The 13669-nt window shown below is 38.9% G+C and overlaps 1 protein-coding gene across 8 annotated transcripts in view; it reads left to right on the forward strand.

The window, feature by feature from the left end:
• The window catches only part of LOC110449031 (5'-AMP-activated protein kinase catalytic subunit alpha-2-like), a 33943-nt gene that overhangs the window by 3055 nt on the left and 17219 nt on the right, over positions 1-13669 (forward strand). For 6 of the 8 annotated variants that reach the window (XR_002462811.1, XR_002462809.1, XR_002462808.1 and 3 more), the window contains exons 3-12: positions 608-701; positions 906-1050; positions 1466-1553; positions 2861-2930; positions 4006-4054; positions 4404-4509; positions 5255-5360; positions 5760-5874; positions 7599-7663; positions 8803-8859. Coding sequence is in view for 5 of the 8 variants with exons in the window: in XM_021495606.1 (XP_021351281.1) it covers positions 608-701; positions 906-1050; positions 1466-1553; positions 2861-2930; positions 4006-4054; positions 4404-4509; positions 5255-5360; positions 5760-5874; positions 7599-7663; positions 8803-8859 (895 nt within the window). In the remaining 3 variants the exon portion in view is untranslated. The remainder of the gene's footprint in view (positions 1-607; positions 702-905; positions 1051-1465; positions 1554-2860; positions 2931-4005; positions 4055-4403; positions 4510-5254; positions 5361-5759; positions 5875-7598; positions 7664-8802; positions 8860-13669) is intronic. The other 2 variants (XM_021495641.1, XM_021495648.1) reach the window with 1 other exon arrangement.

Here is a 13669-nt window from a genome sequence, read left to right on the forward strand (position 1 = left end):
TGGGCAGAGGCTTAAGCTTCTGTCTCTGGAAGGTAGTTCTAAGTTCAGACGGTCCTGATGGTGGAAGATCTATATATATATATATGTTAAAATGAGATTCTGCACTGTTCCAGATATTGCCTTTTTCCAGATTAGTAGCTAAGAGTCTGTTTCAGCTGCTTGAATGAGGAATTTTGGGTTCATGCCAAATGTTTATCTGATTTGAGTGTTTTAAGAGCTGTAGTATTTCCTACTGATGGTACATGTACACTAAACATTAGATATGCTCAACAGAAATGTATCTCATATTTGAATCTTACAATGGTCAAATTCATCAGGTGATAAAATGAGTGATAAAATGAGTTGGTGTTGGGACTAGCTTAACTCATTCACCCCTGCAAATTCATAATAAACTATTCTCACCTTTGAATTGGAAGAGTTCAAATATGTCTTCAGGGGTGAATGAGTTAATTAACTTGATTATATGTCGATTCAAGTGTCCAAAAGAGAAAGATCTAAATTATGTTCTCTTCGTAAACTGTGTCAAGTAATTATTTGTAAGTTTTATATGCAATTTTGAAGTGTTGTCACACCATGTAAATTCAGGAAATGGTTCTTATATTCACAGATACCAGGTGATGAGCACACCCACAGACATTTTTATGGTGATGGAGTATGTGGCCGGAGGAGAATTGTTCGATTACATTGTTAAACATGGCAAGGTTTGTATTTGATATAAGATGATATACTGATCAGCGTACACTGGTAATAGTTAACGACTTCAGCAAATACAAAATTTCAGAACCATGCATCATAATCATTTCTTTAACTTAACTTCATGTTTAAAATGTTCTAATCAAATTAAAACCAGAGTGCTTCTTTTGCTGTTATATATATTAATGACAGGATCTGGTTTTACTTCACAGTTAAAGGAGCCAGAAGCGAGGCGGTTTTTCCAGCAGATCATATCTGGCGTTGACTACTGCCATCGACATATGGTAGTCCACAGGGATCTAAAACCAGAGAACCTGCTGCTCGACAGTACCCTCAATGTCAAAATAGCTGACTTTGGTAGGTAAAGGTGGTGTTGTGTTTAACAGTATCTGTAGACATATGGTAGTCCACAGGGATTTAAAACCAGAGAACCTGCTGCTCGACAGTACCCTCAATGTCAAAATAGCAGACTTTGGTAGGTATAGGTGGTATTGTGTTGAACAGTATCTGTAATTAGTCTATAAACACCAGACTTTGGCCGATACAGGATGGTGCTACTCTTCAACTGTTTTATAGGAAATGATATGTAACAGAGGTAATTATTTATTCAATTCCTCCGCCGAAAGTCAAAACTGGGAATTAGTCTTACCGGTAAGCTTTGTGCTCTACTGAATGAGCTAAAGAGAAATTCTCCCTAACCGAGGCGGTAGGAAGCAGCTAGTATTTTAACCACGGTGACATGAGATAATGATAGACATGGTTCTGTTTGCAGGGCTCTCCAACATGATGTATGACGGCGAGTTCCTCAGAACCAGCTGTGGCTCACCAAATTACGCAGCTCCAGAAGTCATCTCGGGAAAGTGAGTTCTTCTGTGCAGATTATAGTTTATTATAATTAACACAGATACAGGAAACCTTTTCAAATAACTAGGCTACTGCTATGGTATAAAACAGGTTTCAGAAGTGAAAAGGAGACACACTCTGTGTGTCTTGTCGATTGGTTCATGAAAAAATGTATACAATTTTTTAAAACATTTGTCATGTATAAATAAGGACCATTACGAATTGATTTTGGTCCGAGTACCTGTCAATATATGTGACATGATTCCAAAAGATTTGTAGACATTAAAACTGCTTGTAAAAGAAGTTGAGCTGCTTTAAAGTAAGCAAATATAAATCAGAAATGAAAGCAAATCATTGGTAAAACTTAATTATGAAATGAGCAAATAATGTGAGATGTCTGTACAAGATGTCTCTTCTTTAAAACTTTTATATAGATCTATTTCCTTAATGTAATATATCTTAAGAATGAATTCAGTCAACATTCTGACAATAACAAAATTTTGCATCAATTGTGGACAAAAAAGTCTCATTCCAATTCTGTTTGTTATTGAAAAATAACATGAACATTGATTTAACATTTTGCTAAAGATACCTTTTTGGGAGAATTGTTTGCCAAGTGATATCTAGTGAAGCTGCACACATCATCCTGATTCACAATCAAACACAGGTCAGGTTTTAATATTCAGGGACCTGGATTTATAATTTGTACCCATAATTGCCCATATATATAAATATCTTGTGAAATTTAAAAAAGAATTTAACAACATGTGACAATGTTGTGATTGATATTGAGGTTTGGGATTCTGGGCCCAAAGTTGGTGTATGAATTTCTATGACATTGTGGACATTTCCTATGACATTGTGGACATTTCCTATGACATTGTGGACATTTCGTATGACGTTGTGGACATTTCCAATGACATTGTGGACATTTCCTATGACATTGTGGACATTTCCTATGACGTTGTTGACATTTCCTATGACATTGTGGACATTTCCTATGACATTGTGAACATTTCCTATGACGTTGTGGACATTTCCTATGACATTGTTGACATTTCCTATGACATTGTGGACATTTCCTATGATGTTGTGGACATTTCCTATGACATTGTGGACATTTCCTATGACATTGTGGACATTTCCTATGACGTTGTGGACAATTCCTATGACGTTGTGGATATTTCCTATGACATTGTGGACATTTCCTATGACGTTGTGGACATTTCCTATGACGTTGTGGACATTTCCTATGACATTGTGGACATTTCCTATGACGTTGTGGACATTTCCTATGACATTGTGGTTGATATTGCTGTTTCAGATTGTATGCGGGGCCTGAAGTTGACATATGGAGTTGTGGTGTTATTTTATATGCCCTACTTTGTGGAACTGTAAGTAGTTTATGTAGTATTTTGGCACACAATTTTTGTTGCCTAAATGCTGATATAGCTTTATGATAATTACATGTATTTTCTATGACAAATGTTAAACTGCGGCAATATTTACATAATGTGCCCAGGCGAGACCAAAAACTCACTGTTTGAAATCGAAGTGACTGGGGTACCTGAAAATGGGTAAATATTCATCGGAATTATTTTGGTGACAGTCTTAATGAAGTGATATAAAACACCTCATACTAAGTGACATTAAGAGGGCAACATTACCTTGGAAAAAATATAGAAGAAAAAAACAGTGTTTCTAGAAAACATTTAAATTAAACTGAGTGAAAAGTGACATAAAACAACATGATACTAAGTAGAATCCCTTACATAGCTGTCAACCCTCCCTCAATAGGAGGCAGACTCCCTCATTTTGACAAAAAATCAGCAATATCCCTCGAAACTCCCTTATTCAAGTCCAAACTCTCACAAACTCAATATCTACTTCTTGTGGTCAAATGATCTCTTAGTTGATGCAGTGTGTGTGTAATGATCATTACAGTTATGTTTGAATCAAGTGAATGCTTTTTGGAGTTATTTTGATACATGAAAAGGGAAAGATATATTGAACAAAGCAGTTTCACGCACTTTCTACCTCATTGGAAATGTGGAAGGAGGGAGATCTCCCTCATTGAAGGTTTCAGTGGCTGACACCTATGCCCTTAATATGTGCAGGTTCTGTATCTGGTGAAACACCAGCTGTTGCTAATCTGCTCAGACTGAGTAAATTAAGGAAGAATGTAGGCAATGAATTGTGCCGTAAAATTAGTACAGAAAATTGTCAATGGTACCAACTCTGGAAAATGTTGATACCCTTTGTCTGTACTTTGAAATAAATTCATGATTCCCACTGTGACAGTATACTTAGTAGCAATTATCGCAGACTTTACTGAACATCTCAATCAGCACATGAACTCATATTTATGATTAAAGCAAATTTTCAGGAGAGTTGTTTGTTTATGTCAGTGTTCATATCTTTCTGGATATTTATTACAATCAGTTTTGAGTTTTTTTGGGTTTTTTTCAGCTGCCTTTTGATGATGAGCATGTACCTACCTTATTTAGAAAAATAAAATGTAAGTGTACTGTAGTGTATATTATTGTACAAATTGGTTCTTATTACCTGTCATCCAATTTTTGATCACCGAACCCGACAATAGATAAATTGTCTACTTTTCAGAGAGATTTCTTTAGTAACAAATACAGTTATAAAACCTATTTATGAATGATATGAAATTTTCAATGTCTTAATTTTCCATCACTCTTTTTTTTTTTATCAGAATCACATACATTTATAAAAGAAAATATAAACTGAAAATGGGTAATTGTTATTTGTAAAGGACAAGGTGAAAAAGTGTTTTATGTGAGTATGGATTTATACATTTAACTCTTGAAATCTAAATTGTTACTTTGTTGTAATTACAGCTGGTATATTTGCTATACCTGAGTACCTCAACAAGGAAGTGGTCAGCTTACTCTGTCTCATGTTACAGGTTGACCCGTTAAAGCGAGCCACAATCAAAGGTATCAGGTAAGTTATGCAGAACGTTGGTCAGGTAGTTTTTGTCTCGCCGCCACCAAGTGGACGCAAGACTAAGGTGTTGCTTATCCAGCGACAGCGTCAACATTTCGCGTTTAAGTTAGTTTCACTGAAAGTGCAAGTGCTAGACCATCCAAACTGGGACCATAGATGCATCTTAGGTAGTACATCTCAACCCATGCATCAAATGCTGGATGCGGCCTACCTTTCATGGTCCATTGACTTTGTCAGCATCTCCATCAGCATTCAGTTTTTGCGTTTAAGTTAGTTCTCTGATATGTGCATTGGTGGTCAACTTCTGGAATACCAGATAACCAGGACTATCAGTAATTGTTTTTCAATTTTAAGGATTTACCTAAAACGGTTGAACAATGAAGATAAGATTTGACAGTGATATGAAAGCACGGTAGTCTAGTGGTAGGACGCCGGGCTCGTGACCGGAGGGTTGCGAGTTTGAGGCATGCCACGGCACTGTGTTGTATAAAGCTGAAATTTCACAGGGATTTGACATTGACATCATTACGTTACAAAGATTTGACAATACCATCTTGGCAGAGCCATGCAGAATTCTCATCGGAAATATAATTTTAATAAGATCCATCATTTATAACAGTCAGTTGAGTGCAAAAAGACTTCACTATTAATTTATGTCTACACTCTGTTAAGGGGAGGGTGCTTTCTCCTAAAATATTTATAAGTATTCATACCAATATGTAGACTCTGCTATTGATTTCAGGGAACACGATTGGTTTAAGGACGATGTACCCAATTACCTGTTTCCTTCAGATAATGACCAAGATGCCTCCATTGTAGACTACGACGTCGTGAGGGAAATATGTGAGGTAAGTCTGTAACAGATCACCAGACATGAGCCATCAGTACGTGGTATAAAGTCATTACTGGCACTGAGCATCAGGATTTTGTACATCATGCCTGCCAGATTTGATCTTAAATCATACGTGCTCATCATCTTTTGAAAACATTTGAATGTTCAAATCAATAGATTAAGAATCGTGTTGAAGCTGTAATTATTGATCAACTCAAGTCATTATTAGACAAAAAATTTAAAAAAAAACATTATTCTGCTGTATCACTTCAGTTTTGCCAAAGGAAATAATTTAAAACTTAATATAATTTTGTTGTATGTACAACAAACTTCCAACTTTCTATGTAAAATGATATTTGATGTTAAGATAAATTGACACAGTTTAGTATTGCTACAATGTGATGTTATTTTGTAGAAATTCAATGTGACAGAAATGGAAGTGAACAGAGCCCTCATGAGCGGAGATCGGTACGATCAGCTCAACATAGCCTATCACTTAATCCTGGATAATAACCGAATAGCTGATGAAGGCAAGTATCAGTTGTGTCTGTTGTTTGTGTCAGTAACTGTGTAGATTCTATGATAAGTTGATTGGGGTAAGGATCTTATGTCGGGTGTAGAGGTTACATTGGGTTTATCCCTGTATAGGTCACTGTGTAGGCCAAATGTAAGTTGATGAAAGTAAATATTCATTATTGGCCTAGTGTCTAGCTGTTATCATGTGTATTGCTTTGTAGCCCCTTTCGTAAGTTGGCAGAGTTAGGTACCTAAGGTCAGGTGAACAGCTTACATTGTATATGTCACTGTGTAGCCCCTGTGGTTAGTTGACAGAGTTAGGTACCTGAGGTCGGGTGTACAGCTTGCACTGTGTAGCCCCTGTATATGTCACTGTGTAGCCCCTGTATATGTCACTGTCTAGCCTCTGTATATGTCACTGTGTAGCCCCTGTGGTTAGTTGACAGAGTTAGGTACCGGAGGTCGGGTGTACAGCTTACAGAGTTAGGTACCTGAGGTCGGGTGTACAGTTTACACTGTGTAGCCCCTGTATATGTCACTGTGTAGCCCCTGTGGTTAGTTGACAGAGTTAGGTACCTGAGGTCGGGTGTACAGCTTACAGAGTTAGGTACCTGAGGTCGGGTGTACAGCTTACACTGTGTAGCCCCTGTATATGTCACTGTGTAGCCTCTGTATATGTGGTACCTAAGGTCGGGTGTACAGCTTACACTGTGTCGCCCCTGTATATGTCACTGTGGAGCCCCTGTATATGTCACTGTGGAGCCCCTGTATATGTCACTGTGTATCCCCTGTGGCTAGTTGACAGAGTTAGGTACCCAAGGTCGGGTGTACAGCTTACATAGTTAGGTACCTGAGGTCGGGTGTACAGTTTACACTGTGTAGCCCCTGTATATCTCACTGTGTAGCCCCTGTATATGTCGCTGTGTAGCCCCTGTATATGTCCCTGTGTAGCCTCTGTATATGTGGTACCTAAGGTCGGGTGTACAGGTTACATTGTACATGTCTCTGTGTAGCCCCTGTATATGTCGCTGTGTAGCCCCTGTATATGTCACTGTGTAGCCCCTGTATATGTCGCTGTGTAGCCCCTGTATACGTCACTGTGTAGCCCCTGTATATGTCGCTGTGCAGCCCCTGTATATGTCACTGTGTAGCGCCTGTATATGTCACTGTGTAGCCCCTGTATGTCACTGTGAAGCCCCTGTATATGTCACTGTGTAGACCCTGTATATGTCACTGTGTAGCCCCTATATGTCACTGTGTAGCCCCTGTACATGGCACTGTGTAGCCCCTGTACATGTCACTGTGTAGCCCCTGTGGTTAGTTGACAGAGTTAGGTACCTAAGGTCAGGTGTACAGGTTACATTGTACATGTCACTGTGTAGCCCCTGTATATGTCACTGTGCAGCCCCTGTGGTTAGTTGACAGAGTTAGGTACCTAAGGTCGGGTGTACAGGTTACATTGTACATGTCTCTGTGCAGCCTCTGTGATAAGCTGAAGTAAGGATCCATTGTCTGTCTGATGAACATGGCTTATCTTGTAGGGCTATGATGCTAAGTTTGTATATTAGTACTTATTTATATATGTGTATCTCTTTATGCAAAGCACTCATGAAATAACCAAGAAAACATTCTGTGTTTGAAAATGAAAATGGGGGGAGAAGTGTTAAGATGCACAAATGAAGTGTCTTTTCTTGATGATTGTTGAATGCATTGAGGTTGATTGGATTTATTCTTACAGCTGCTGACTCCGAGATACAGGACTTTTACCTTGCCTCCAGTCCTCCTGTTGATTCCTTCCTCATGGTAGGTACTGCCATGAATAAAAACTCCATAAAATATACTTATGTGTTCTTTTAGATGCATATAACTCTTGCATATAACTCTACATTTACCCTTAAGAAACCCTGCCATTTCCTGACTCGTGCCACCATGCAATATATTCTGCATTAGCATGGCTCTTGCATGAAACAGTTTATCTGTAACCAAATCCTGAAGTCTGTTGAGTTTTGCTATGAAGAAATGTATCCACATTATGAAATGGAGAATTTTTAATGTGCCTTGAATTTTAAGAAATAGCTCGGGTGATTTTAAGAACCTTTTGAAATAGTGTTGATCTTTTTCACTGAAGCACCCTCTGGTTTGTTCAACTTTGACATTCAAATCATACAACCCTCACTCATTTACCCCTGAAATTTCATAATGAACTAATCCAACTTTTGAATTGCAAGAGTTCAAATGTGTCTTCAGGGGTGAATGAGTTAAATGACTTTCCAAATATAGTCTCAAAATGTCAATGGCGTGTGAATGAATATTAGCATATAAACTAATAAAGGATATGTTTCATAAAGTCTTTAATCTGTGGCAAAAAGACTGATGGCGTGTTCATGGCGTGTTCAGGAAAGGCAAGTTGCTTAGATCTGAAAAGAATTCCAACTGTTTCTAAAAATAGAGTGGAAACATGTAATATTAGTCAAATGAAATATATGACCTCAAAATCGATATGAAAATGCACAGATACTAACAAATTTGCATGGGTTAAGCTGGTTCATAATGCTTTATAATTACTACATGCATTGTGAATACACATGAATTATCATACTCAATGATATGTTTGTTTTTCCATTCGGATTTGCAATATGACTGCAAAATCATCTGACCGTTTGTTCATGATAATCGGAAATCACATAATTATAACTTGTGTACAGGGTTAAAAAAAAAAAAAAAAATCAAAAGAGAGATCAAATTATTAAAATAAATATACAGAGAGAATAATATTGCATTTTAAGCGTCAATGAGCAACTTAAAAATCTGTTGTCTGATGGTGTTAAATGAAACCCCACATTCGTTACAATTACAGTAGCTTCTTATTATATCTTACTTATAACAGTCATATAGCAATTCATTGTGCTTAAATCTTGACTTGATTTGCATTTATTTGCTAGGCGAGATATGCTCACCTGGGTTTGGGCTCCCCGCCCTCACAGGATCAAGTTACCATGGTAGTATTTATAAATTTTGTGGGTGTGGCTTTGTATTACAATGAACCTTTGTATACAAGCACTTGACATTTGTTCTATCAAATCTGCCAAATAATTACGATGTGATTTGAAACTAAATGTTGCAGTTCTCTGAGAAGTGTCATCCTCTCTACCAAAATCTGACAAATTATAACTGTATGTTTAGAGACTAGTTAGTATAGTTCTCTAAGAAGTGTCATCTGTTTGTATTTGAGGTTTGCGTTGTAATATAGAAACCTGAAGTCATTGACAAATCCTCCGTTGTAATATTAGAGTACTAGTGTGTTATCTAGCTGCTTTACCTGCTTTCTATCTCTTGCTTACAGATCAATATGCCCAGGTTATAGAATTTTCAATCTTGATGATGTCTGAAAGTCTGATGAACATTTCTTGTGTTGTGTTAAAATTGGATGAATGTTTGTGTGCTGTCTGAAGGTCAGGTGAATGGTTGTTGTGCTGTCTGAAGGTCAGGTGAATGGTTGTTGTGCTGTCTGACGGTCAGGTGAATGGTTGTTGTGCTGTCGGAAGGTCAGGTGAATGGTTGTTGTGCTGTCTGAAGGTCAGGTGAATATTTGGGCTGTCTGAAGATCAGGTAAATGTCTGTTGTGCTGTCTAAAGGTCTGGTGAATATTTGTGTGCTGTCTTCCATCTGGTGAATGTTTGTGTGCTGTCTTCCATCTGGTGAATGTTTGTGTGCTGTCTGAAGGTCTGGTGAATGTTTGTTGTGCTGTCTGAAAGTCTGATGAATGCTTGTGTGGTGTCTGAAGGTCTGGTGAATGTTTGTGTGCTGTCTTACATCTGGTGAATGTTTGTTGTGCTGTCTGAAGATCAGGTAAATGTTTGTTGTGCTGTCTAAATGTCTGGTGGATGTTTGTGTGCTGTCTAACATCTGGTGAATGTTTGTTGTGCTGTCTGAAGGTCTGGTGAATGTTTGTTGTGCTGTCTGAAGGTCTGGTGAATGGTTGTTGTGATGTCTTAAGTCTTGTGAATGTTTGTTGTGCTGTCTAAAGGTCTGGTGAATATTTGTGTGCTGTCTTACATCTGGTGAATGTTTGTTGTGCTGTCTGAAGGTCTGGTGAATGGTTGTTGTGCTGTCTGAAGGTCTGGTGAATGGTTGTTGTGCTGTCTGAAGGTCAGGTGAATGTTTGTTGTGCTGTCTGAAGGTCTGGTGAATGTTTGTGTGGTGTCCGAAGGTCTGGTGAATGTTTGTTGTGCTGTCTTACATCTGGTGAATGTTTGTTGTGCTGTCTGAAGGTCAGGTGAATGTTTGTTGTGCTGTCTGAAGGTCTGGTGAATGGTTGTTGTGCTGTCTGAAGGTCTGTTGAATATTTGTGCTGTCTGAAGGTCAGGTGAATGTTTGTTGTGCTGTCTGAAGGTCTGGTGAATGTTTGTTGTGCTGTCTGAAGGTCTGGTGAATGTTTGTTGTGCTGTCTGAAGGTCTGGTGAATGTTTGTTGTGCTGTCTGAAGGTCTGGTGAATGTTTGTTGTGCTGTCTGAAGGTCTGGTGAATGTTTGTTGTGCTGTCTGAAGGTCTGGTGAATGTTTGTTGTGCTGTCTGAAGGTCTGGTGAATGTTTGTTGTGCTGTCTGAAGGTCTGGTGAATGTTTGTTGTGCTGTCTGAAGGTCTGGTGAATGTTTGTGTGCTGTCTGAAGGTCTGGTGAATGTTTGTGTGCTGTCTTACATCTGGTGAATGTTTGTTGTGCTGTCTGAAGGTCAGGTGAATGTTTGTTGTGCTGTCTGAAGGTCTGGTGAATGTTTGTGTGCTGTCTGAAGGTCTGGTGAATGTTTGTGTGCTGTCTTACATCTGGTGAATGTTTGTTGTGCTGTCTGAAGGTCAGGTGAATGTTTGTTGTGCTGTCTGAAGGTCTGGTGAATGTTTGTGTGCTGTCTGAAGGTCTGGTGAATGTTTGTTGTGCTGTCTGAAGGTCTGGTGAATGTTTGTTGTGCTGTCTGAAGGTCTGGTGAATGTTTGTGTGCTGTCTGAAGGTCTGGTGAATGTTTGTGTGCTGTCTTATATCTGGTGAATGTTTGTTGTGCTGTCTGAAGGTCAGGTGAATGTTTGTTGTGCTGTCTGCAGGTCTGGTGAATGTTTTTTGTGCTGTCTGAAGGTCTGGTGAATGTTTGTGTGCTGTCTGAAGGTCTGGTGAATGTTTGTCTGCTGTCATCTGATCATGAAGGTCTGGTGAATGTTTGTTGTGCTGTCTTACGTCTGGTGAATGTTTGTTGTGCTGTCTGAAGGTCAGGTGAATGTTTGTTGTGCTGTCTGAAGGTCTGGTGAATGTTTGTTGTGCTGGCTGAAGGTCTGGTGAATTTTTTTTGTGTGTGTCTGAAGGTCTGGTGAATGTTTGTGTGCTGTCTGAAGGTCTGGTGAATGGTTGTTGTGCTGTCTTAAGTCTTGTGAATGTTTGTTGTGCTGTCTGAAGGTCAGGTGAATGGTTGTTGTGCTGTCTGAAGGTCAGGTGAATGTTTGTTGTGCTGTCTGAAGGTCTTGTGAATGTTTGTGTGGTGTCTGAAGGTCTGGTGAATGTTTGTTGTGCTGTCTTACATCTGGTGAATGTTTATTGTGCTCTCTGAAGGTCTGGTGAATGTTTGTCTGCTGTCATCTGATCATGAAGGTCTGGTGAATGGTTGTTGTGATGTCTTAAGTCTTGTGAATGTTTGTTGTGCTGTCTTAAGTCTTGTGAATGTTTGTTGTGCTGTCTGCAGGTCTGGTGAATGTTTGTTGTGCTGTATGGAGGTCTGGTGAATGTTTGTTTGCTGTCTGAAGGTTTGGTGAATGTTTGTGTGCTGTCTTAAATCTGGTGAATGTTTTTTGTGCTGTCTGAAGGTCTGGGGAATGTTTGTTGGGCTGTCTGAAGGTCAGGTGAATATTTGTGCTGTCTGAAGGTCAGGTTAATGTTTGTTGTGCTGTCTGAAGATCTGGTGAATGTTTGTTGTGCTCTCTGAAGGTCTGGTGAATGTTTGATGTGCTGTCTGCAGGTCAGGTGAATGATTGTTGTGCTGTCTGAAGGTCAAGTGAATGGTTGTGTGCTGTCTGGAGGTCTGGTGAATGTTTGTGTGCTCGCTTACATCTGGTGAATGTTTGTGTGCTTGCTTACATCTGGGGAATGTTTGTTGTGCTCTCTGAAGGTCTGGTGAATGTTTGATGTGCTGTCTGAAGGTCTGGTGAATGGTTGTGGGCTGTCTGAAGGGCTGGTGAATGTTTGTGTGCTGTCTGAAGGTCTGGTGAATGTTTGTCTGCTGTCGTCTGATCATGAAGGTCTGGTGAATGTTTGTTGTGCTGTCTTACGTCTGGTGAATGTTTGTTGTGCTGTATGAAGGTCTGGTGAATGTTTGTGTGCTGTCTGAAGGTCTGGTGAATGTTTGTTGTGCTGTCTGCAGGTCAGGTGAATGATTGTTGTGCTGTCTGAAGGTCTGGTGAATGTTTGTTGAGCTGTCTGAAGGTCTGGTGAATGTTTGTTGTGCTGTCTGAAGGTCTGGTAAATGTTTGTTGTGCTGTCTGAAGGTCTGGTGAAGGATTGTTGTGCTGTTTGAACGTCTGGTGAATGTTTGTTGTGCTGTCTGAAGGTCTGGTAAAAGTTTGTTGTGCTGTCTGAAGGTCTGGTGAATGTTTGTATGCTGTCTGAAGGTGTGGTAAATATTTGTTGTTTGTCTTGTGGATGTTTGTAAATTGACTCATTAGAGTCAAACTTTACTAATTTAAGATATATCTATATATTTATGAAAAATAAACTTGTTTTATGTCCAATTAACCCTTTTATCTCAATTCAACCTCTTTATTATTTTATTCCAGTTTTCACAGTTAGCATCCTTCCAGTCTCTCATTAAATCAGCACAAAGATTAATCTTGTAAATTTAGTCATAGCCCCAATGATAAAACAAGGTTTGGCTGTATATCTGTTATTTGAACAACACTTATTATAGTATATGTACATAGTTGGCAATTATATATACATAACATGTAATTAGTTATTAGGTAGCCAGCTAGGTGGCAGCCAGTTAGGTTGCCATGGAGATGGTGTTGACAAAAATCAGTCAATGCTATAATTTATGTAAAAATACTCTAAATGGTGTTGTGTGTTGTTTGCAATATGGGAGGAACTTGGACCAAAGTGCTGTACCTACATTGTGGTTGGTGCACCACCGACCTGTAGTAATGTGCATGTGATTAAGTTAAGTAGTAGATTTAGACCAATCATAGACAACAGCATGTGTATAGACAGTATCAATCAGTTCCCAAATGTTACTTACCCAAATATTTATGCTCGTTTTGCTTGGAACATTGATAATGATTATTTTTATGTTTTTGTATGTTTTTTCATTTCAAAGTTATGAATTCTTTAGGTAAATTGAAGCATAACATACGTATGTGTACAGTGTAACGTGTTGAAACCTGGGGCTGAAGTGTTTGGCAGATTTTTACAGGGTCTGGACTTTACAGTCAGTGATGTTGGGTATAACCTGGGGCTGAAGTGTTTGGTAGATTTTTACAGGGTCTGGACTTAACAGTCAGTCATGTTGGGTAAAACCTGGGGCTGAAGTATTCAGTAGATTTTTACAGGGTCTGAACTTTACAGTAGGTGATGTTGGGTAAAACCTGGGGCTGAAGTATTCAGTAGATTTGTACAGGGTCTGGACTTTACAGTCAGTCATGTTGGGTAAAACCTGGGGCTGAAGTATTTGGTAGATTTTTACAGGGTCTGGACTTTACAGTCAGTGATGTTGGGTGAAACCTGGGGCTGAAGTATTTGGTAGATTTTTACAGGGTCTGGACTTAACAGTCAGTGATGA

The sequence above is a fragment of the Mizuhopecten yessoensis genome, unplaced genomic scaffold (genome assembly GCF_002113885.1).
Source record: "Mizuhopecten yessoensis strain PY_sf001 unplaced genomic scaffold, ASM211388v2 scaffold431, whole genome shotgun sequence".
Taxonomy (NCBI): Eukaryota; Metazoa; Mollusca; class Bivalvia; order Pectinida; family Pectinidae; genus Mizuhopecten; species Mizuhopecten yessoensis.